The sequence below is a fragment of the Camelina sativa genome, chromosome 1 (assembly GCF_030686135.1).
Source record: "Camelina sativa cultivar CO46 ecotype springtype chromosome 1, ASM3068613v1".
In the NCBI taxonomy this organism is placed as follows: Eukaryota; Viridiplantae; Streptophyta; class Magnoliopsida; order Brassicales; family Brassicaceae; genus Camelina; species Camelina sativa.
Window position 1 is genome coordinate 13647036 of NC_141880.1, and position 23527 is coordinate 13670562.

Sequence of the window (23527 nt, forward strand, 5' to 3'; positions counted from 1 at the left end):
AGTTTTTTGAGTCTTTATATGATTTAGCATGAATGAGAGCATAATGGAGTTAAATAGGAATATTTGGAGCTTAATCAAGCATTGAGGCTGAGTTACGAAGTTGAGAGGAGAATTCAGAAGTCATCATCGATCGATGCTAGTGATGGTGTCGATGCATCATCCAGCAGAAGAATTGGAAGTTTTCCCACAAGTTTTGAAGATTTACAAATCTGTTTCAAAGTTTTCCATATTTGCATCATTAGTCCTTGGACGTGTTTCAGGAATATAAATAAGTTTTAGAATTTTGTTTTAGGTTTGGGTTCTCTATTTTACAATAGGTTTAGTATTTGAGGTTTAAGATTTAGAATTTAGTCATTTTGTATTTTAAAAATGGTATTTTAAAAATGGTATTTAGAATTTAGTCATTAATTAAATCCTTTTCAAGTTTTTTTTTGTTTTGCTCAATATCTATGAATAAAGCCTATATAACTCAATGGTATCTATCGCTCATGCTTCTAACTTGACAATAGTTTGTTTCTCTATACGAATCTAACTCCTCTAATGGTGAGAAAAGTCCTCGACACGAATCAATCATATTATGGAACGATTCGAAACACTTTCTTATGTACTCATCTTTGTTATTGTTTCTTATATATTAGTCCTATATCTTAGAATAATTTGGACCAATCCCTAGTTCTTCTAATCAACACAAGATCTTGTAATGATATTGCATAACAACTAAATCATAGTTTTACATTTATTTTAAAACTAAATAATACATTAAATTTTTTGAAATATGATCATTTTTCTGTTAATAGTTGAATCATATTATTATTACTAAAAATATTTCTAGTATTGTTTTTAATAATTGTAAATTTTTATTTATATTTTTTTATTTATTTAGTTACTGTTTAAAACTTTTTTTTTGAATACTTCAATGCAAAAAAAAAGATAACATAAACTTGATAGATGACACTCTCAATTGCTTATGTGGCATTTCGTGAGAAAAATTTTTAGAGAAATTAGTCAATTATGCCATGAACAGTGTCGATCTTTTTCACCGCCATTTCTGTGTTTGGCTTTTCCCGTCTGGCACAAAGGAAATGTAAGAATACTCTTATGCCCTTCTCCCATCAATTTCATTTGTTTCTCTCTTCTTCTCTCACTTCTCCCATTTCTCTTAATCTCTCTCTATCTCTCTCTAATTCACCATTTTTGTTTTTCTCAAAACCTCTAAAACTTCATCCTCTTTCTCTAAACCCCCATCTCTCCACATATCCAATTCTCTCTTTCTTCAAATTTTTATATCTCTTTCAAACCTCTATATGATTCACCTGCCCAGAATTTGCGATTCAAAAAACACATTTGATGCATTTCCGGTGGAACAGATCCACGGTCCGGTGGACAAGACTTCTTTTGTCTCTCGATGGACCAGATCCGGTGGACTAGAGAACTGGTAAACCAAACTTTTCCATTTTACTAACGAATCTTGTTCATCTTTGAGATCTTCTAAAGCTGATATCAATACTTTGGTTGTCGAATCTGGTCCACCAGAAGCACATCATTTTCAATGCATGTGTGGTCAAAAGACTTGCAATGGACAAAAAACACCGACGGACAAAATTGGGGTACACAAAGAATTTTGATGTTGGATCTGATCCACTGTATCTAAAAACCTGTTGTGCGAACAAAATTGGGAGTGGACATAAAAAACCTAAACAGGCATGATTAATGTCCATCACAACCATGTCCCCATTTACATATTCATATATGTTTGGTAATCCATTGTTGATTGTGAAAATTGTTATTCAAAACCCGTTTGTCTATCGATTAACTAACATATTCATTTCTCGTTACTGTAGTAATGTTGTTGGGGTACTCACTGACAATGATGTGGCCATGGTGGACCAAATCAGACAGACAAGGTAGATGTCCACTCGGTGATGGACCATTCGCAAGTCACACAATAATTATTAGTCCATTTTTGTACAAACAACACTTAATGTTTGTCCTATGCGGTGGAAATTGTATATCTGCTGTTTTTGTCTACCGTTTCTTCTACCACTATCCTAGCGATGGACATGTATTCATGTTGTTTGTGTCTATCTTTAATATGGTTGTACAACTAATGCAGTGTTTTTTTGCCTACCTTATTGTCATCTCTCTATTACAATATGACCATAGCCAATTTAATGAAACTTGTCCATACACAATCTACTGGCAATAGACATTCTAATGATGATGGATATGTCTTTCTGTTATTTTTGTCTACCTTCCCGCGTATCTCTGTCCCATGCGGTGGAAATTCTCACGAACTCAATCAATAATTCCAACGTTTTCCTTCTATTAAGCCAAGGGCAAATTCGTCTTTAATCACCTCTCCCAAACTAAAAAAAATGACATTTTCACGAACTCAGTCGAAACTGACATTTTTGACAAGTTTTTAAGCAAAAATGGCATTATTGGCCGAAATCCCAAAATTTTACGGTGCTCCTAGACCTTTTTATATAAGATATCAACGATAATACAGTGATAATTGTCAACTTGAAAATGTTTTTTTTTTCTTTACGAGAGTGGTGGGAATACAAGTTTCACAGGAAAACGCACAATGATACAGACACACACATACACATGTCCAATACTGCACAAAAGAAGTTAAAAAGGTTACCGAATAAAAAGTCCTAAACAATCATTAGAACAAAAATTCGTCCCATCAGACAACTTTAAAAATACATAACTCGAGCAGCGGCCATCACATCGACGGCAAATCGGTCGAGTGTTACAGTTATTGTATAGAACTTTCACCGTCACATGGTAGTTATAAAATGTGTAGCCTGACTTCATATAAGCAGCGGATCCAAATACACAATTAAGGTGGATATTGATGTAAGATTTGTTGCATGTATAAAACCATTTGCTTGGATCTAGTTTTCCCTCACATACTTCGCACCAATATGTTTCATTTGAGGCTTCTCCATAGCAAAGGGAGAGTGGAAGTGCATCGTATTTGTAGTGTAGCTTATCTGGAACGGTGGCACACTTATAACATAAAGAAAAATCACATAGAGTACACTGTAGATAGAAATCAGCACCTGTGGTCTTGCAAGCCCCACATAAAGCCTTTTTGTCCACGGTAGAAATAGGGATAAATAAGGGACGTTCATGACTTTTGTGGGTAAAAGGGTGATCAGCAGCAACTAAGATGCATCTAACATCTACCTGAAACCTTCTGCAGCTACCCTTACAAGCGCACTTGTAACTGAAACCAGCGAACGCTCGAGAACAAACCACACATGTCAAGAAATTGGACTTCTTTGGAGGAACCGGGTCAAGGAAAAGAGGGTGTTGATGCAATGCATGATCTAACTTTCGCGGAAGATTTGCGCATACCTCATGTAGAAAAAAATCGCATTGCGTGCAGTTGTAGAAATTGCGTGAGTCGATATGAAGGATGCACGCTTGACATTGTTTGTCCTTGTCTCGAACACCATTGTACTTCTCAAGCTTTAGATTATGTTCATGACAAAAATACTTGATCAAATCATCACCAACAATCTTGAATGGCGCAACATCTTCAGTTTCGTCAAGTTCTTCGGGCTCCCATTCGAGTTCTCTCCCATCCCATATTGTCTGATGAGTTGCACATTTGGAATGGACTACATAAGAGCAAAAATCATCGTTGCAAGAATATTGCCCATACTTGTTGTCAATTGTTTTGTAGCAAAGACGACACGAATATATAATTTTGGGTGGGAGAAAAGGAGTGTAAGAAAGACGATGAGAGTGACGGGTGAGTTTTATGACGCGTGGTAAGTTTATACAACTCTTATGGACCACATAGTTACATTGGAAACAAACATAACTTGGGTCCGATCTTTCTACCAACCCACAGGCATCACATGGAACCAAAAGTGGTCGAGGAAGGAAAGTTAGTGAGTGGTGATGGCTTTTTGGATTGGATATAGTAGGAAGTGGAAAGTTTTTGACACAAGTGGTACACAAACCAAAGTTACAGAGAGAACACTGGTAGTAATAAGATCCGTAGTGAGAAGTTTCTTCAAACAATTCTTCTCCACACCAAGTGCAAGGTGGTATGACACCGGAGCGGGCGAAGGAATTATCTTCATCGCTGTCGTCATCGCTGTCGTCATCGCTATGAAAGCGGTAGCCACCCATGAGAGGATGTTGTGGGTGATAAGGGTGTCTCATATTCCGTAGCAACTGATAACAACGACTGTGGATCTCTACTTTACATGTGGTACAATAATAGAAAAGACGATTATACTCTTTCATTTTACATGCAAAACAAACAGCATCACCGAATCGGGGGGAGAGGGTGTGAGGATGAGCTGGATGAGACAATAATAGAATAGACGATTATAACTCTAGTTTCTTTTTGATTGCTTTTTTTTTTTTCTGTCAGAGAACTTTTTTTTTCTTTTCTTCTTTTGATTGTTATTGACACAAATATGAATGTATATTTATATGGGTGCGGGCAAACACAAGTACCAGTTTATATTCTTAAGAAAACGACCCAGCAACCACAAGTACCAGGTTGGAGTATTCTCAGCAACGATGCCACCAGAAGCTCTTAATATCACAAGGAAATTCATGAGCAAACCAGTGATGAGAATCTTGGCGAAACGTGATGAGCTCAAACTTGAAGGTATCAAGCAATTCTACGTGAACGTGGAGAAAGAAGAGTGGAAGCTCTCGACTCTCTGCGAACTTCATGAGATTATAGCTGTCACTCAGAGTGTCACCTTCGTCAACACTCGTCGTAAGGTTGACTGGCTCACAGACAAAATGAGAAGCCGTGACCACACAGTCTCAGCAACTCATGGAGACATGGACCAAAACACAAGAGACATCATCATGAGAGAATTCAGGTCTTCCTCTGGTATTCTCATCACAACTGATCTCTTGGATCGTGATATTGATGTGCGGCAGAAAGTCTCTCTGGTCATAAATTATGACCTCCCAACTCAGCCAGAGAATTACCTTCACCGTATCGGAAGAAGTGGAACTTTCGGGACAAAGGGTGTTGCAATTAACTTTGTGACTGATGACGATGAAACAGTGCTGTCTGATATTCAGAAGTTCTACAATGTGGACATTGAGGCGCTGCCTGAAAACGTGGCCGATTTGCTGTGAAGAAGAAGAAGGGCTACTTGTTTGTATCACTAGCTATGTTTTGTCAGATTTGTTCCCCTTTAGATGGTATGGTTTTAAGTTGACGCTTTGTAAGACAAAAGTGATCAAAAGAAAACACTCCAAGTTAATATTCAGTGCAATGTTTTTTATTACCCAACTCGAGTACAATGGAAAATGAAGTTGTTACTAATTTAATCTTTAACCATTTTGTAAATACTCTCTCTAACTAGATTCTTAGAAGAAGAACAAAGAGAAACATTTCGATTGTACAAATCTTATTTGGTTGCTGAATACGTCACTAGAAACATACTCTCTATATACATATATAAGTACTACTACATGTTGCATTTTTAAGCTATACGCTAAACATTTAGATAGTAGTAGTTAATTTATGTGACACTACAAGGACAAACAATACAATAATTAACAAACAAATAGAGTGCTGGAAGCCAAACAGTCTTTTAGATGATGTTACATTTGAAGTACTTTCTGAATACTTCCTCTTCCTTGCAGTGCAGAGAGATGACTTTGTAGACTTCAATCAACAATTTCGGAAACCGTACGGCAAAGTACTCATCGTATCCTTCTGGAACTGTTCCGACAAGTTCCTAAGACATGAAAGAATTTCAAAATATCATCAGTCTAAGCTCGTGTGTGTAACGAACGGTGTTTGAGGGATTCAATTATTATAAGATGAAACCTGAATTTCTGGTGGAAGTTCACGATAATGATTCAGTTTGTTCCTAATGACTCGTAACAAATCGCGAATGCTGTCGTATTTGTAACGTCTGTAGGACCCGAAGTTTGTGATGAAAACAGGTTCTAGCTTTTCATCCCATTTCCCTCCTATAGCAACTGGAGCTGTACTCTCCATTGCTTTAAAGATTTCAGAATCAGCTTCTCTATTTTCAAGCTCAACTCGGTCACTGGCATCCCGAAGAAAAGACAGTCTCGTCTCCGAGTCCCAAAACATAGGATGGACCACCACTTCTGCTGCACTAGGACTGCAAATAGCAAGCAACACATAATAAGAGATTAGGTTTTGTCGAGTGAATATTTAAACAATCAGAGAGGAGAATCACAATACCGTAAATCAGGGTTTGGGTCCAACAAACGAGATATGAGGTCTGAAGCTTCTGGAACGTGTTCTACTAGAAATAGGTCGACTTTGTTCTTCACAATATTGACATCTCGTTCAAGGTCATCTCCAAATGGATGCTTACAACCGGTAATCGTGTAAAAGATGACACAACCTAAACTGAACATGTCCACTGCACGAGTTTGACGACCTTGTAGAAGCTGCTCTGGTGCTTGCCAACCCGAACTACCAGAACCTGTATTTTTCAAAGAATATATTTATACTGGTTTGAAACTCTATTCATAAGCACAATCACATATTCAACCAAGGATCATACAACACGCTCAGACACTAACATGCGTTCTCCTTACCAACTTATACCATCATGTAGTTTTTATCTAGTGTTAATTTTGTTTTACGAGATCAATCAGTCATATTTTTAAAAGTGTTACATATCCAACATGAGGATCAAAGAAAGATAATCAAGAAAACTTACCGGTGGCAAGTTGACCCAATGATGACATATCTCTAGACATACGTTTGCTAATGCCCATATCAGAAAGTTTAGCAGTCATCTCTTTACTAATTAAGACATTTTGTGGCTTTAGGTCCCGATGAACTATTCCCAATTTGTGTAAGTGGACAACCCCATACACCATATCCCTGCATCAAAACACCAACAATCTGAAGAATGTAAGTTTAAACAGTAAATCAGCAAACAAGGTTTAAACTAATCTAGCATTTTATTATATATCACATAGCCTAGACTTATGAAAAACCAAATAGTTGCTAACTTTGATGTTCAAATGAAACATCTCTTAATCCAAGAATCTTAATCCAAGAATATTATAATGACATATATTGAAAAGCATGAATTCAAAATTAACCTCAATAGTTTAAGCATGAAAGGTGACGGGCGGCCCCCGGCTTTCCAAAAATTGTTTCCTCTGATAACTCCCTCCAACGAATCCATTTGTATCTTATATGAAGCTACTGCTTCAGTAGATTCGTTGTTTCCCAATATATTTGTCATAGAAAACTCTAAATAGGATTTGATAAGATCATCTAAACTGCACGTGCAACGCTCTAGAGAAAGGTATACAAAATCTTGATCATACTCCACACCATACCACCGAATGATGTTAGAGTGTTGGTCGGATGCAATGAGGTTTTGAATCTCTTTGAAAGCAACCTCATGATGAGATCGAACAAGGCGTTTTACAGCTACAGGCCGGCCTGCGTAAATACCCTCAAACACCACAGTTCCGTTACTTCCCTTTGCGATTTCTTTACTTGACACAAACAACTTACCGATCTTTCTCCCAGCAGTTGCACCACTTTGAAAGTTATTTAAGCCTAGTAACATTTGACCTCCTTCAATGAGCTCGAACTGGTCCTGTCCATGGGGAACTGACTGCTTATTCCCTGATTTACGGTTCTTTTTCTTTTTGGAAGGTCCAGATTTCAAACTAAAGTCACTGCCCCTCGACGAAAACCTTTTAATGAAAACAGAGACAACAACACCGAGAAGAACTAAAGGGACCAATAACTTAACGAATGACCATTCAAAAACTTTTCCAAACACATATCCATATTTTTGCCCATGTTGCTCTTGTAACTTCCTTGCTTCAATGGATTTTTCAGAAAGCATGATGCTGTTTTCGCTCTCAAGGTGAATTTGGGAGGGGGAGGGTAGCATTTTCACATTCATTGGCTCATCATAGGGGACCCTAATAACAAGTTCGGGGCCAGGAACGTCAATTTGTGATCCACATGGCAATGGCATATAGATTCCAGTTTGAATTCTAGGACCGAGGTCATAGCCTGAATTGAAAACTGGATCACATAGAAAAGCAGCTTTGAAGTGAGAAACCGTAAAATTCCACGCAAGCTTTCCAGTGGCATTACCAAAATGCTCAAGTTTGGAATCTGTTCGCCTGATAAGAAGAGGTAGCTTCAGAAAATCTACATTGCTAGTGGGCTTCACCAGAGCATTATTAAGTTTAGTATCTTCAGAAGAATGGGTTGATTTGTAAACATGGATTAGCCTCCCTGATTCACCATCAACCAAATAGGCAGTAGTTGTTTCTGACCCAAGAGTCACACCACCATCCGTTACAAGTGGCTTCTGCCTAAAAAAGTCTCCAACTGTCTGCAATTCAACAGAGAAAATGTCACTAACATCATGCCAGCAATGTATAAAAGAGAGATGCATAAAATATTTTTCTCTCTCATACCCAATTATGATAGCCATCAACCGTAGCCGCCGCTGAGCTGTCCACATAATCTACTATTATCAAAGGACGACTTATCTCAGTAGCATTTTCTGTCTTGTTATTAGCACCTAGAGGAGCCTGATATAACGAATACAATGGGGATCCTGTTGAAAACGACCATATTGTTTGCTTTGATGCTTCTTGCTTTAGAGACACTTTCCCATCACGATCAACAACAAAGTTGGTATTTGGCTCTGTCGGCTTTGCATGTCCCCTGGTCGTTGTTGGCTTTGTAGGTTCACTGATAAAGAAAATTAGATAACATCACAACCAGTAGTAACCCACATAGAGAAGATATCAAAACATCAAAAAAGGTAACCAAACCCCTAAGTCACTAGTTCCATCACGTTTTCAAATACCTAAAACTGTGACCAGAATCAAATACTATATATGCCTTTTCTAAAGATGTAGAGGACGGAAGGAAGGAACTCACTTAATGAATTCTTGTAAAGTTCTGAAGCCGACACGAGTTACAGCGAGCGGATAAGTCGACTCGTCGGCAGCGCCGCCGCAAGAAGGCGTCCATGGTGAGAGAATCAGTAGTAAGAAGAATAGATGGCGGAGGAAACGGCATCTCGGCGGCATGGTCCGGATCAATTAACGAGAATCCGAACAGAGACAGAGATGATGATGATGATCAAGCTGTGAATAATTAAAAAAAAAAACAGAGGAGGAGGAGGAAGGACGAATCAATCAAATCAATCATCGAATATAAGGAATCAAGAGATAAGAGAGGATAAAAGGTTTTAGAATATTAACCTGAGGATGAAGTCAACGATGGATACGAAGCTTTTGTCTGAGGCTGCGGTTTAGGGATCTCCCGTGTCCGGCGAGTTCCTCCTCCTCCCCCTTGCCCTCACAAGTCACACTACACCCTATTGTCTCCAATAACGCGTTTTTGCTTTTGAATCTTCTTCTAACAAATTTTTATTAATTATTATTATTTTCGAGAAAAAAATCTAGAGCACAGTGATCCTACTAGAATCACTAGTTGTCTGAGGCTGCGGTTTAATTAAGGATCTTCATGCCCTAACCTGCACGGCCGAGCCGAGCCAATGCGTTTATAATGCCCTAACCTACTGTATTTTTCGTTGAAATTTACTGATTTAATTATATTTATTTTTTAATAACCTTTATTAATGGTAATATCGTCTTTTTACCATTAGAGGCTAAATAGAATGTTAATGGAGGATAAGGGTCAAACAGATTTTAGTCCCTCTTCTTCTAACACAATTATAATTTTTAGAATAACCGGTGTTTTTACTTCGGTTTAATAAAACTGATCCGGTTGGAAAAAGATTACTAAACCGGTTTAAGCCGTCGTCGTTTCGTTTCTTGAAGGGGAGCTTGAAATTGAAAAAAATTTAGGTTTAAAGGCGGCTATTTGAAAAGCTTCTCCGTGTTCGTTCTGACGACTGAAATTTTTTACCGGCGAAATCGAAATTGAAGATGTTGCAGAGCAAAGTTTTCAATAAGAAAACAAGAGGAGGCAAAATACAAAAGGTCTCTCTCTCTATGCTTCTTCTTCTTCCTTTCGATTTTTTAGTTTTTTGTTTCGTTATTTTAACTTCTTTTTTTTTGTTGGCTCTTTGGTGGTGTTTCTGCGACAGCAAGTGAGAGAGGTTTATCTAAGAGATGACATATACTGTGGAGCTTTCTCTTGCAAGTCTTGTGATACTTCAGCTGCTCGTTTGTCTTCCCCTAAGTTACTCGTTGTTGATACCAACGTCGTTCTTCACCAAGTAATTTTTTTTTACCTTTGTTTTTGATTATCTCTGAGCTTTCATATTTTTTATTGTTTGTCTTGTGGTATCAATTAATTTATCGTGTTTTGTTTGGGTAGATTGATTTATTGGAGAATCAGGCTATAGACAATGTTGTTGTTCTGTCTGTGGTGCTGGATGAGGTTAAGAACAGGAACAGATCTGTTTACAACAGAATCAGAGCTCTCTGCAGCAATCCAACGAGGCAATTCTATGTTTTCTCCAATCATGTCCACAAGTAAGACTGTATTCGAGCTTTTAGATTCATCAGATTAGGGAAATGTTGTTTGTTATATTGTTTAGATGGTCTCATGATGACCACTGGAACGTACTAAGCTGTAAACACTTTTTTTTAATCCGTGTTCTTATTGTTGTTTGCTCACCTTTATTGAACTCTCTACAGGGATACTTATGTGCAGGCCATGGAGAAAGAGAGTGCCAATGACCACAACGATAGAGGTTTTTATTTACTACTTAATCACCTTCTTTGTTTGTTAATGATGATGTATTAATTCATAGAAGATGTTTTACAACTTTGGAATTTATCTGGAACTCAGCTATTCGCGTTGCTACGCTATGGTATCAGAAGCATCTAGGGGGCACATCTCAGGTGTTGCTTGTAACAAACGACAGGGAAAATAAACGCAAGGCCACTGAAGAAGGCATATCTGCAGAGACAAGTTTGTAAATCACTTTTATTTTTTCAATCTAGATATCAAAGCTCGGTTTTGCATGACCGTTTGTGTGTGTTTGCTATTTGACTTTGAAGTTTATCAATGAATGTGTCTGTATCAGTTGAGGCTTTTGTTAAATCACTTGAACAACCTGAATTGCTGGATCTGCTTGCCCAACCAACCAACGAAGACGTTACTATGGAAGATGCAGATGATTCTAGACCTTCGAAGAGGAAACTTATATACCAAGAGGTAATGGAGATAACATACTTTTTTCTCAGTCGCAGATTTTGGTAACTAGATTCTGCCATCAAACTTTTTGTCTCCAATTTTGTTCTTTTTACCTGCCTGCAGCATAAGCCCATGTCTGAGATTACCGCTGGTTTACATCGTGGAATATATCACCAAGGAAAACTCCGAGTCAATCGTTTTAATCCTTTCGAAGCTTATGTTGGAAGCGAGAGCATTGGCGAAGAGATAACTATCTATGGGCGCAGCAACATGAACAGGGCTTTCGATGGTGATATTGTTGCGGTCGAACTCTTGCCTCGCGATCAATGGCAAGCGGAAAAGGCATTATCTATAGCTGAAGAAGGTTTGTTTTAATATCTACATGAACTTAAGACTAGTAATCTGCTTGCATGAAGTTGTGTTAAACCTATCTTTCTTTCACATATCAAATTCAAATGCAGATGATGAAGAAGAGGACGATACTGTTCATTTGGCTCCAAACAGTGCTGATGATGCTCCTAGAAGCTCAAATTTATCCCAGGAAACTTTGGGGGATAAAAATGCTACCCCTGCTCGTCCATCAGGCCGTGTAGTCGGTGTTATCCGTAGAAATTGGCACTCGTAAGTTCAGTACTTAATAATAACCCGGTTTACTTGCTTATTTTTTCTTAACGACTCGAAAAAGTATATCATATGAGATCATGTTAACAGACGTGTTGATATGTTCTTCTTAGAGGTACCTGTTTCTGGTTACTACATATATGACTGAACGATTATCTTTAATACTCTTGATTCAGTGTCTTTTGTCTGTGCAATTATGCATTACTTTTCCTTAGTTTATTCGTACTCTTTGAGTCTAATTCAAGCCGTGGTTTCTGAATGACGGTTCCTAATTTGCATGATATCATGCAGCTATTGTGGATCTCTTGAACCGATGTCTCTACCTGCTGGTAGTGGTGGAACGGTCCATGCTTTATTTGTGTCTAAAGATCGCAGAATTCCCAAGATTCGCATTAATACTCGACAGCTGCAGAACCTTTTGGATATGAGGATAGTAGTGGCAGTTGATTCCTGGGACCGTCAATCTCGATATCCTTCTGGTCATTATGTACGACTAATCGGCAAGATAGGTGACAGGGAAACTGAAACAGAGGTAACAACATTATATTAAAGTACTGGGGTTCTGTTCTAGTTGGGGTTAGGATAGGAGGGTAAGAGTAGGAGGACAATTATATCATTTTCTTTTTAATTAGGGAAGTAACTGATATTGATAACTGGAAATAACATCAATACTTTTTCCTCTGGATGCTGCAGGTTGTGTTGATAGAGAATGATGTTGACTACTCGCCATTCTCTTCTCAAGTTCTGGCATGCTTGCCACCCTTACCCTGGTCTGTATCTTCTGAAGACATATCTAATCCTGTTAGGCAAGACTTACGACATTTGCTTGTCTTTAGTGTGGACCCTCCAGGTATGTATCCAAAGCTCTCTACTCATTTGATAGTATATGATTGCCAGTTAAATTTCTTCCAGAGTTTGCCGGTAGTTGTGTATAAGCAGATTAACCTTTTTGTGGTGCTAACAGGTTGCAAGGATATTGATGATGCACTACACTGTACATCACTTCCAAACGGGAACTTTGAACTTGGAGTCCGTATCCTAGAGTCCACAGAATATAGGACATATCCTGAGTCAATTAGTTACAAATCAGTTTGTAGTGTATATTTAACCAAAGCAATGAAATGGCTCCTGTTACCGTTTTGCGTCATAGTTTGATTTATCATAATTATCTAGTGCCAAAAGTGCATTTCAGGTGATCTGTTTTATGTCTTAGCTAGTTCCGTTGTATTCTCTTCGTATTGTGGGAGTGAATCTATAAAGCATATCCTTGACCATGATTTTAGATATTGCTGATGTAACAAATTTTGTTCACCCTGGTACTCCTTTGGATGATGAGGCATCAAAAAGAGGCACATCTGTCTACCTTGTTGAGCGTCGTATTGACATGCTTCCCAAGCCTTTAACTGAAGGTAATATATGCTTACAGAATACATTCCCTTTGTGTTGAATTTCAATGCACTCATGAAACACGGTTTTGCTTGCAGATATTTGCTCGCTTAGAGCTGATGTGGAAAGGCTTGCATTCTCGGTTATTTGGGTATGCGTTATCTATTTTCAATTGTCACTGTGAGGTATATTGGCCAGTTGGTAAACGGTTTGCTTAAGCGTAATTCATATATTTAGGAAATGAGCCCTGACGCCGAGATTATCTCAACGAGATTCACGAAGAGTATAATCAAGTCTTCTGCAGCATTGTCCTATGTTGAAGCTCAGGCTCGGATGGATGACAGGTACACTTTTTTTTTACCATAGATTTGCCTTGTTTGCTTAGAAGCTTACCTTTACCCAATAAAATTCTTACATTTCATGCCCTCTAGTTTGACAGTGGGAAAAATGGTAACAACAATTGTTAAAAAATAATTGCTCTTCTTATTTAGAAAAATAAGCTATCTAATAATGTATTCATGAATTTTATTGTATATTATTGTTAACTGTAAAGTTGATTGAGATTCCATCTTTACGTTATGCTCAAAGATTGACAAATGTATTCATTTTCTGGCAGCCGATTGACAGACTCCCTAACTACAGATTTGAGGAACATGAATACTTTGGCAAAGGTTTAACACCTCCTCGCACATGTTGTTATATGTTACAGAAATCATAGAAAGAACACAATATTGTGACCTGTTTTTGCTTTTTGAAACCTGTAGATAATGAGGCAAAGGCGTATTGATAGGGGCGCCTTAACTCTTGCGTCTGCTGAAGTCAAATTTCAGATTGATACCGAGACTCATGATCCTCTTGATATTGGTATGTTTTCTGTGCTAAAATTTACTTCTTTTTAATGAATATGAACGACATGTTTTTAGTCTTTGTTACCCAAAAACCCATGAAGTACAACCACCTCTAACGTATTCCATTTATTCATCTGTTTTGTTGTTCGTCACCATGACTCTGTATTTTGCACAGGCATGTATCAGATTCGGGAAGCAAACCAAATGGTTGAGGAATTCATGCTTGCTGCAAATGTTTCAGTCGCTGGACAAATCCTTAAATTATTCCCTTCTTGTTCACTATTAAGGTAAAGTTTGCTATAATTCTCGAAGGTTTAATGGCTTTCTCTTACATTGGTGGTCTGTTTCTCGAAGATAGCAAGCATTCCGTTTGTGTTGAAGGGTTTCTCGGAATAAAACTGATTTCAATTTTCCGTAGATGTGACCAACTTAGCTTTCAATTGCTAAAGATGCCTATACTGCTATACTGGTTACATGAATTGTTTACCATTGTGTTTGTGTGAAATTTTTGGTTGAATTGGGTACTGTTGTGCATATTTAGCAAATGAAAATTGTGGGATCCCAAGTAGCTGTTGAGGATATGTTTCGTTCTTTCAGGCATTTGTTGCATTTTCTGTTATAAATAGTAGTAATTCGTCGTATCTCTGGTTTGGTTATTCATGCAGGCGTCATCCTACTCCAACAAGAGAAATGCTTGAACCACTGTTGCGTACTGCTGCAGCTATTGGGCTTACTTTAGATGTCTCTTCATCTAAAGCTCTAGCTGATTCATTGGACCGAGCTGTGGTGAGTTTATTTTTTTCTGCACCGTCTTTATTGCAGCCACTTCTTGCTATTCTGAGTACCTCCTGGGTTCTATTCTACTCATAAATAAATGCAATTGTCAGTTTTGGCTAAGTAACTTGCTTCCTTGTTTCAAATTGCTTTCTTTCTCTTTGCTCAATCTTAACAAAATCGTAATTCTACAGGGTGAGGATCCATATTTCAATAAGCTCATCAGGATAGTGGCAACTAGGTGCATGACACAGGTAATGCTTCCGTCATGAATGAGTGCAGTTATATTGCTGGTGATTTTCACAGATGTCGGCATATTGAATATTTTAAATGTATCACTACTCAGGCTGTGTACTTCTGTAGTGGGGATCTCACTCCTCCAGAATATCATCATTATGGGCTTGCAGCACCCCTGTATACTCATTTTACATCCCCTATTCGGAGATATGCCGGTAAGTGAAAATTGCTGTCTTTTCTTTGTTTTCACCTGCGAAATGTTATAAACTTGTTTCTTTCCCTGGTTCTAGATGTCTTTGTGCATAGGTTACTTGCGGCATCATTAGGAATTTACAAGCTTCCAACGGTGTTCCAAGACAGACCTCAACTTACTAGCGTTGCTGATAGTAAGACTCTACTTACCCTCTGTGGATTATTCAGGGTTTATTATTTTTCAGCATCTTGAGTGCTCTGACAAAATGTGTAAACTTAAAAGAGTCTTTTGTCCCTTCCTGATTTGAAGATAAGGAGAACATGCTAAAACTCAACTGTCCATTTTTGTTTTCTTAAAGATCTTGGATGATGATTGTCATTTACTAATGCATCGGAGTTAAGTATTCTAATCCATTGACTTGTTTCAGATTTGAACTATCGGCATAGGAATGCCCAAATGGCAAGTCGAGCTTCAGTAGAGCTGCACACTCTTATTTACTTCAGAACTCGGTATGGATAGTCTTTTTTTTCATGAATCGTACTTGCGTCTAAAGGCATGGACCGGTAGACTAAAGGATAAGAGAAACTGTGTTGTTTATGTTGCAGACCCACAGATGCAGAGGCAAGAGTAGTGAAGATAAGATCCAATGGTTTTATAGTATTCGTCCCAAAGTATGTTCTCCTTTCTTGCCTATTTGCATTTGTATCAAGTGTAGCTTCAAATACTATCTACCATGTCCTCCAGCTGTTCCTCTTACTTCCATAGCCACTATGTCTTGCCTTTAAAGATTATAACTCGAGACCCGAAAAACTTTGCAATTGGCATTTTACGTGCAAAGTGTACCAACCAAAGGATTGGCTATTGCACATTCTGTTTTCTTACACTTGTTATGAAATTATGCAGGTATGGAATCGAAGGACCTGTTTATTTAACAGCAAAGGGTGAGAAAGGAGCTGGTGACTGGTACGTAGATGAGGAGAAGCAGAAGATTGTTAAGATGGATGGAAGTTTATCTTACAGTGTCTTGCAAACAGTGAGGATTCACATGGAGGTAGTAGAGCCTCAGCCTAATCGACCAAAACTCCAACTCACCCTCTTGTAAAACTCTCCAACCTTGTAGTTTTACTTTCACTTGTGAACCAATGTCAAGAGTTTAGGTGGTTTTACGTTTGTTACCTCTTTGTGTTCATTATCGAAGTCAAAGACATTGTATCATCATTTATGTTATCTATAGATGGATGTGAGTGGCTGTGCATCAATTTTGGTCATCTAATTTCTTGACCATATGCTTTTACATTATATTGATGTAATACGTGATACAATATTTGCGTTACAAATGGGGTGATGGGGAAAAATGTAGACTTGCAGAAAGGTACAAATGCAACCAAAAAAATCTATCAAGCTATGATCAAACAGAACGGTAAGATCCCTTGACAGAGCTTTGGCATCTGTTTTCCCCCATGGTCTTTCTAGTCGTCGAGAGATAGAAACTTCTTGTGCTCACGCAGAGTTGCAGGTTCTCTAGACTAACAAGTGAAGGAAGATGGTGGACCATACGGTGAGGGCCAGTATAGCGACCAAGTATGTCCACAGCATGAGAACTGAGCACTCGTCTTGCGCAACATTGTACAACTGAGTCATGGTACCTGTAGGTTTCAATTTGTCTTGTTAATATTGTTTTTCTAGTTTTTCTAGATTTGCATGAACTCAGTTCAGTTGATGATTTATGACTAACCGATATTCATGGCAGGTGGGAGAGTGAACTGAAGCATCAAAACATACTGAAACAAGGGGTCCTCTGGAAGTAATCCTAGACTCGCAGCTGTTAGTACAATGCCTATACCGATAATTGGAAGAATTATGTACCGAACACAGACTATTCCAATTACAACCGCCGGTTTGACTGCCGAAGAACGTAAACCTGTTCAATTATGTAAGTTTAGTTTTTTGTTTAAATTGATAGTGAAATAGGAGCTGTGTATTGAGGGATGTACCTTGAATGAGGTTTCCCCCTAGAATAATAGTCATACAAGGAATGGTACCATCTCTGCACCAATCGGTTAGGTTAGTAACTTAAGATGCAAATGGTGAGGAGATAATTAATGACAAAGATTGTGGTAACTACCCAAGAAGTTTTGCCGTGGTTTGAATTATTCGTAAAGGAGCATCATCACCTATTATAAGGTTTCTGAGCCAGCTAACTGCACCGAAGATGAAACCGATAATCTGAAAGCATCAAACATGTCACATTGGTTAATTCATTCACTCTTGGTATATTCCTCAGTGCAATTCAGTAAAATGAACTTACTGCACCGAGCGTAGGTGGTGCGAGAAGTTCCTCCAATATCTCATGGAGGAAGTGTACTCCTTTTCTCCAAAACCCTGTCCCTTTCTTTACCAATTTGTCTTCGGGTGCATTAAGGAGATGGGTCTTATGATCAGCCTCTAAGTCATTATTATTGGATGATTTGATTGCGGCTTTCTCAGATTCTTCCATGGCTTGAATTTTCATTGCTGACCCTTTTATCAGCCGGAATGTGTATGTCCATATGTAGAAACCCCCTAGCTGCACAATAACCAGTGTATAATTCAATTTTGCATCTCTTTTCTCCTCATCTTTATACCAATACTTTCGTCAAGACACAAGAGGAATGTCAATATACATACCGCCATGGAGAAAGATGCGTAAGAGAGACCAACGGTTCTGCATACACTCCTGTTACCAAATGGACTTTTGTCCTCATCGCAGATTGCTGGGACTAGTATGATTGGTAGGTTCCCCATGTTTCCTATTAACCAAAATAGAATTTTGTTTCTCCACGGGAACATTGCAAAGAAATATCCCTGACACATACTGACAATGATGATGATGATGACGTTTACTTTGTCAAAATAATTTTGTGGTGTTACCTGAAGAACAAGTTGCAATAATAAGACCTTCAAGATAAGGAGGTGGTTTCAGAATCTTTACAACTATCCACCCAAGAAGTCCTCCGATTAGGAATGTAAGTCCCATGTTCACCGGCATAAACCACCTTTAAATTCACTCACAAGAAAATATTTATCTTTCACCGTTTTTTTTTACTGAGTTACCACAAAGGTAAGAAACAAAAATGATTACCATGAGATGATGTCTTCAAGTGTGACCGTCCGAGCTAGATTGGCAAACATGAGAGCCGGTGCAAATAATACAAACACCACCTAACAATATTTCGAAGTCATTAGAACAAATCTTCGACTGTGTGATAGTTATTTCAGAGATCCAAAGAATCATTCAATTTGTTTTACCTTGTTCATGGTGTTGCGGGCTTCAATAGGGAAGAGCTTGCAACGATCACTCGCCAAGAAAGCTCCCACAAGACTCATGATGAGAACTTGAATAACCGGCATAGAAGCCACCTCCAACAATGACCAGAATCCCATCTTTTTTTTTATGAGATTCTATAGACTGATGATGAAGGAAGGGACTAGTATGGCTCAACCTCGGATCTTGTTTCTATCAATCTCCTCTTTTTCTTCTTCTTCGTCGGCTTCTTATTCTTCTACAGCTATCTGCAGAGAATTATTAAGCCTGAGAAGAGAGCAAGGTAATACGAGGTAAGCACAGGTTTAGGTTATATATAAACTTACAGAAAGAAGAATGATTAAATAAATAATTCATGGAATTGAGACATGACAGAGTTTTGAGCCTTTTGAGACCTGTATCATTGGAGAACAGAAGCTGTGTTTTTTCACGTTGCAACTGCAATAATACTTTCTTTTCTTTCCATATATATTACTAAATGTTGTTTGACCTCACATAAAATAAAATATACTACTATTTTATTATTCAACATCTATTTTTATTTTTTATTCTAGAAATGCTTTACATAGAAATTAACGGAAACAATCAAAATACAAACAATTACTACATTTTGAACAAAAAAAAAAAAACAAACAGTTACTACATAAAACATAAAAATCAATTTGACATAAAATTAAAATTACTACAGAGCTAACACTGGCCAAGAAAGCTCCCACAAGACTCATTTAATTATGTGTTATAAACATTCTGAACTTTAAGAGATTTGAATCAATTTGATAAAATTTAATTTTCTAGACATCTCAAAACACAGTTTACAAAGGTGGTTGTGAAAATAATTGGAAGCAGATTTAACTGATTGCTATGTTTCTACACGTGTTTATTATAATGCACATGTATGGACCCCTAATATTATTATTAAGTGGCTCTACTTAAAAATAACTATTTGATATATAGCTACAGTAGATGGGAAAGCAAATATTGAAGGAGTAACAAGGAGGCAATATATATCAAATTATGTTTTCTAATTTTTTTAATTTTATACAATTGCAATATTTGCTATTATTCCATTTAAAAAAAAAAAATACTCTGATTTTCATGATATTTGTTTTCTTTTCTCAACTTCACGGTTTTAATGAAATTTCTAATATATTTGGACAATTTAAAAAAACATCACCCGGAAGGGAAAAAAAAAAGTTTATCAGGACCGGTACTATCTGGATAGTACATTTTGTAAATTATTGAACATGTTGACTACTGAAAATGATATGCATATATGTTTTGTTTTTTTTTTTTGAATAAATATGCATATATTTTTTAAGTATGGCTGAAAAGTAATTTACAATTAGATCGTAATTAACAGATAAAGCATATCATGATATCAATGGTGTACCCTAAATATCAAAGATTCAAGGTATGGGAATGGGAGATAGAGTCGATGATTGGATCCTTCTTCATACGCAACACGTATTTATTTAAGGTCAACATGTTTTAAAATAAAGTAAGATTAATATATAACACATTAATTTTAAGAAGCATACAAAAAAAAATGTGTAGAAAAACGTAACAATGTAGCTACATTTAAAAAAGTTGCAGACAACTTTTCAGTTCAATCCAAAATCGTTAATCTAATTTCGGACAATAGCATTTTCAAAAATTTCTTTGTTAAATCACAATAACATTGTTAACTTTTTGAAAAATAAAATATTGTCGTTTTAGTTAAAGTTAAATGACAATCTATTCAAATATTGACATTCGACCACTATTGTTTAAGCCATATTTGCCATTTTACAATTAAAAAATGGCATACAAATTAGAAGCCCGCGTTTAAGAATTTGATCATAGGATTTTGAGACCATTTTTTTATGAAGTATTAGGTTTAAATTAAAATACATAGATAAATCCGAAAAATGCGATAGGCTTCAAACTCAAAATCGTTTAGAACTAAATAATACACCTCCCCACAAAACAATACCATTAACTATAAGTCTACAATTCACAATCGACATATACCAAAGATCAAATCGAACTCAAAAACTCTAACCTACAAACGAAATTATAGACTACCAGAAGCAAAAACATATTAATCTTCTTCTCTAGCTAGTTCCAAACATCTAATTCTTCAAAATTGACAACTACTCTATGTCGTCAAAATTGGTTACTGCGGATTTTTTTTTCTCTGAATATTGTGTATTCAATTTTGTGTGTCCCATTTATAAATATTGGTAAACAACACTGAGACGAAATGTTTTGGATCTAGCTAGTAGGAAAAAGCAAACCAATGGTGTCACCGTCAAAGGATTAGATTCATAATGAAACTATTTTAATTAGATTAAAGTTCATATTCTATTTATTTGGTATTTGGACGTTTCTTTTTCATTTTCCCCGTATATGATGTATATATATGACACACACACACGCACGCAAATAGTAAACAAACATTAATCAATTATCTATTCGTCAGAATTGAACTTCTTCTACACATATATATATGTGTACACATATTAGACATGACACATGTATAGATGCGTAATTAATGGATCTAAAATTGTGAAGATAGTTTTCCTACAACTCATATTACGAAAGCAAAAAAAGATCGTCACCATCATCAAGAATTCAAGATCAGATTCTTGAGCTTTAATTATAATTGCTATTGGAACTTGAGCACATATACGCAAACATAAAAAATAAATTTAAAATTTGATTTTTTGCAATCATAGTAATAATGTGATGATTCAAATTCATTTGTAATTAAAAAGTCTCATGAAAACTGATGCCAAAACATGTAACATTTGTTTTGTCGGATTAATAAATAAATAGTTAGAAAGTACCTGAACCATGCAAGAACTCAGAAGGATCTATCTCTCCGATGCATTAGGAGAAGAAAAATTACGCAGAGATAGGAGATTCAAATTTGGAAATTATTAGAAAAAAAAAATAGAACAATTATTCTGTGTTTCCGCGTTTTAAGCGTCTTTTATATTTACCAAACAAAGTAACAAAGACCAATGGAGATAGAGATATAAGCTGGTTCTACGATATGGTGACAGTTGCATTTTTTGTGATCTATCTATAGTTGGCAAGAAAGACGTCTCTCCTTGTGATTATCTGCTATCGATTTACTATATTTATATTTGTCATTATATATTTTTTTAAATGGATAGAACGATCTTTATATTAGCATAAAAATAAAAAGGATCGATCTTTATGTAAAGTATGAGAACATATCATTATTTTCTTAAATCATTCGATGTATTATTAAAAACATGTATTATAAATTTCACGAAATTACCCTATCTATCTCGAAACTAAAAAAAAAGTTTTGATGACACCTCATATATATACTGTATATTTTTGATTTTTTAGTGCGTATACATATATTTATATATACACACACAAAAATACGTGACAAAAAAAAAGTTGTGACACCTCATATATATACTGTATATTTTTGATTTTTTAGTGCGTATACATAAGTTTATATATACACACAAAAAAAATACATGACACATGCATATGCGTATGTATGTCTTTGTTCAGAGCTGGAGTCTTGGAGGATAGAAGTGGACAACGTAACGTCACGTAAATTGAACAACAAAAGAATTTAAAATTGACCAATCATTTGGACTGAGATCATATCGTTTAGAATCAGCTTTACATATATCACAACTAAAATTGTGTTTTTCTTACTTCTCGTATCCGTAATAGCTAGTAAAGGTAACTTAAACAACAAAAAACAAAAAAAAAAAACAATAGCCAGTCCCAGAAAAGAACCAGCAAGTAGTACGTTAAAACAATAATACTAATAGCTTAAGTTCATGACTGTTTTATACTCTCTCTTTTTTTAAATATAAGATGTTTTAGTTATACACATATTAAAAAATAATTACTTTTAAAAGTTTAATCAATCATAAACAAAACTGCATAATATAAAATAAAAAATTAATCTAAAAATTACATAAAATATTAAAAACATATATCTTAACATTTTTGAAATACATTTTTGTGTCAACTTCACTTATCTTTGTATCCAAACAAGTCTCAAATTCTCAACTAAATTCTCTACAATCCTTACATCCAAACACAATCATTTCCTTATTTGATAATATTAATTTCCTAAAAACTATTTACCTAATTTAAATCTATATGTTAGACTAAAATATAATTCTCTTTGCACTTTTATTTAATCTTATATTTAATTATTTTAATTACTATTTAATAAATAAAGTTAATAAAATTTTAGATTTTTTCAGCATATGATGTGATTTGAATTTTTATAAACGGATATATATTTTAAAAAATTTCTTAGGATATTTATAACCAAACAACTATATCCACATATAGAGTTAGAAATACATTTTTAAAGTACAATAGGGTACCATCACTTTTTGGCTTTTTGCCAACTTTGGGTCAGATTTTTAACTAAAGTTATAACCGATTCAATTATCTGGATCTTCCTTAAGATTACCGAATATTTTGGGTCGGTTTTTAATCCATAACGTACTTGTTTACATCCAATTAATGTCATTTAGTGCCCATTGTATCTTAGGAAAGATCTAATTTACATGCCAAATTTTTAGGGCTGAGTTTGACAAAAAGAATTGATAACACAAATTCTATAATCACATCCCTATAATATATCAACTAACTTAAAATGAACATATCTTAGGAAATATCTAATTTGCGTTTAATAAACGATTACATATTTGCTAAGTTCTTATTAGCTTTAAATGTACACTATCAATCCAATAATATTAATTGAGAATCAAAATAAAAATATGTCATATCATTCATTCATAAACCAAAACTAACCAAATCATAAAATGTATATTCAACTTGCGAATCAAGAGTTTATACAAAACATATCTACAACTGTTAAGAATATATATATATATATATGTGCAATTCACCATCTACTACAAGTACCACTAAATTATTACAATATCATATCAGCAAAATAATAAACTCGTAGTGTATCGTGGGATAAAACCTAATCATATATTATAAAACAA

General features: G+C 35.9%; 5 protein-coding genes across 9 annotated transcripts; 2 read left to right on the forward strand and 3 right to left on the reverse strand.

Annotated features, from left to right (window-relative positions):
• Positions 1–2643: 2643 nt before the first annotated feature.
• On the reverse strand, positions 2644–4308 carry LOC104708145 (uncharacterized; the record flags this gene model as incomplete). The annotated part of the gene is made up of 1 exon (XM_010424650.2): positions 2644–4308. A coding segment is annotated over one exon (1665 nt), but the record flags the coding sequence as incomplete, so codon positions are not given.
• A 237-nt stretch (positions 4309–4545) lies between these two features.
• LOC104708154 (eukaryotic initiation factor 4A-6-like) lies at positions 4546–5133 on the forward strand. The gene has a single exon (XM_010424661.3). It carries the CDS (start codon positions 4555–4557, stop codon positions 5131–5133), a length of 579 nt encoding a protein of 192 aa, XP_010422963.2. The 5' UTR covers positions 4546–4554.
• Positions 5134–5391: 258 nt separating this feature from the next.
• Positions 5392–9390, reverse strand: LOC104790826 (serine/threonine-protein kinase/endoribonuclease IRE1a). Its single transcript, XM_087458406.1, has 8 exons — positions 9247–9390; positions 8921–9129; positions 8449–8728; positions 7099–8363; positions 6708–6874; positions 6221–6467; positions 5834–6137; positions 5392–5741 (listed from the first exon to the last, which is right to left on the reverse strand). The coding sequence occupies exons 2-8, from the start codon at positions 9070–9072 to the stop codon at positions 5595–5597; spliced, it is 2562 nt and encodes an 853-aa protein (XP_087314532.1). The 5' UTR covers positions 9073–9129; positions 9247–9390; the 3' UTR covers positions 5392–5594.
• LOC109124529 (exosome complex exonuclease RRP44 homolog A) lies at positions 9255–16473 on the forward strand. Its single transcript, XM_087458402.1, has 24 exons — positions 9255–9990; positions 10098–10229; positions 10331–10488; positions 10654–10709; positions 10808–10930; positions 11046–11176; positions 11279–11519; positions 11617–11776; positions 12068–12308; positions 12470–12626; positions 12741–12809; positions 13060–13185; positions 13261–13313; positions 13400–13506; positions 13779–13833; positions 13927–14026; positions 14186–14297; positions 14676–14796; positions 14979–15038; positions 15131–15236; positions 15312–15407; positions 15642–15723; positions 15820–15885; positions 16118–16473. Exons 1-24 carry the CDS (start codon positions 9937–9939, stop codon positions 16314–16316), a joined length of 2805 nt encoding a protein of 934 aa, XP_087314528.1. The 5' UTR covers positions 9255–9936; the 3' UTR covers positions 16317–16473.
• Positions 16474–21617, reverse strand: LOC104790854 (protein PIN-LIKES 5). Of its 5 annotated transcripts, none has more exons than XM_010516657.3 (10): positions 21347–21617; positions 18503–18785; positions 18336–18415; positions 18125–18249; positions 17882–18003; positions 17523–17780; positions 17340–17440; positions 17209–17261; positions 16950–17135; positions 16474–16860 (listed from the first exon to the last, which is right to left on the reverse strand). In XM_010516657.3, the coding sequence occupies exons 2-10, from the start codon at positions 18635–18637 to the stop codon at positions 16736–16738; spliced, it is 1185 nt and encodes a 394-aa protein (XP_010514959.2). In that variant the 5' UTR covers positions 18638–18785; positions 21347–21617; the 3' UTR covers positions 16474–16735. The 5 variants fall into 5 exon arrangements, with proteins under 5 accessions (XP_010514959.2, XP_087314537.1, XP_010514952.2 ...); XM_087458411.1 differs by having other exon boundaries at positions 17882–18058; positions 21347–21466; XM_010516650.3 differs by lacking the exon at positions 21347–21617 and adding an exon at positions 18914–19422.
• Positions 21618–23527: the final 1910 nt, after the last annotated feature.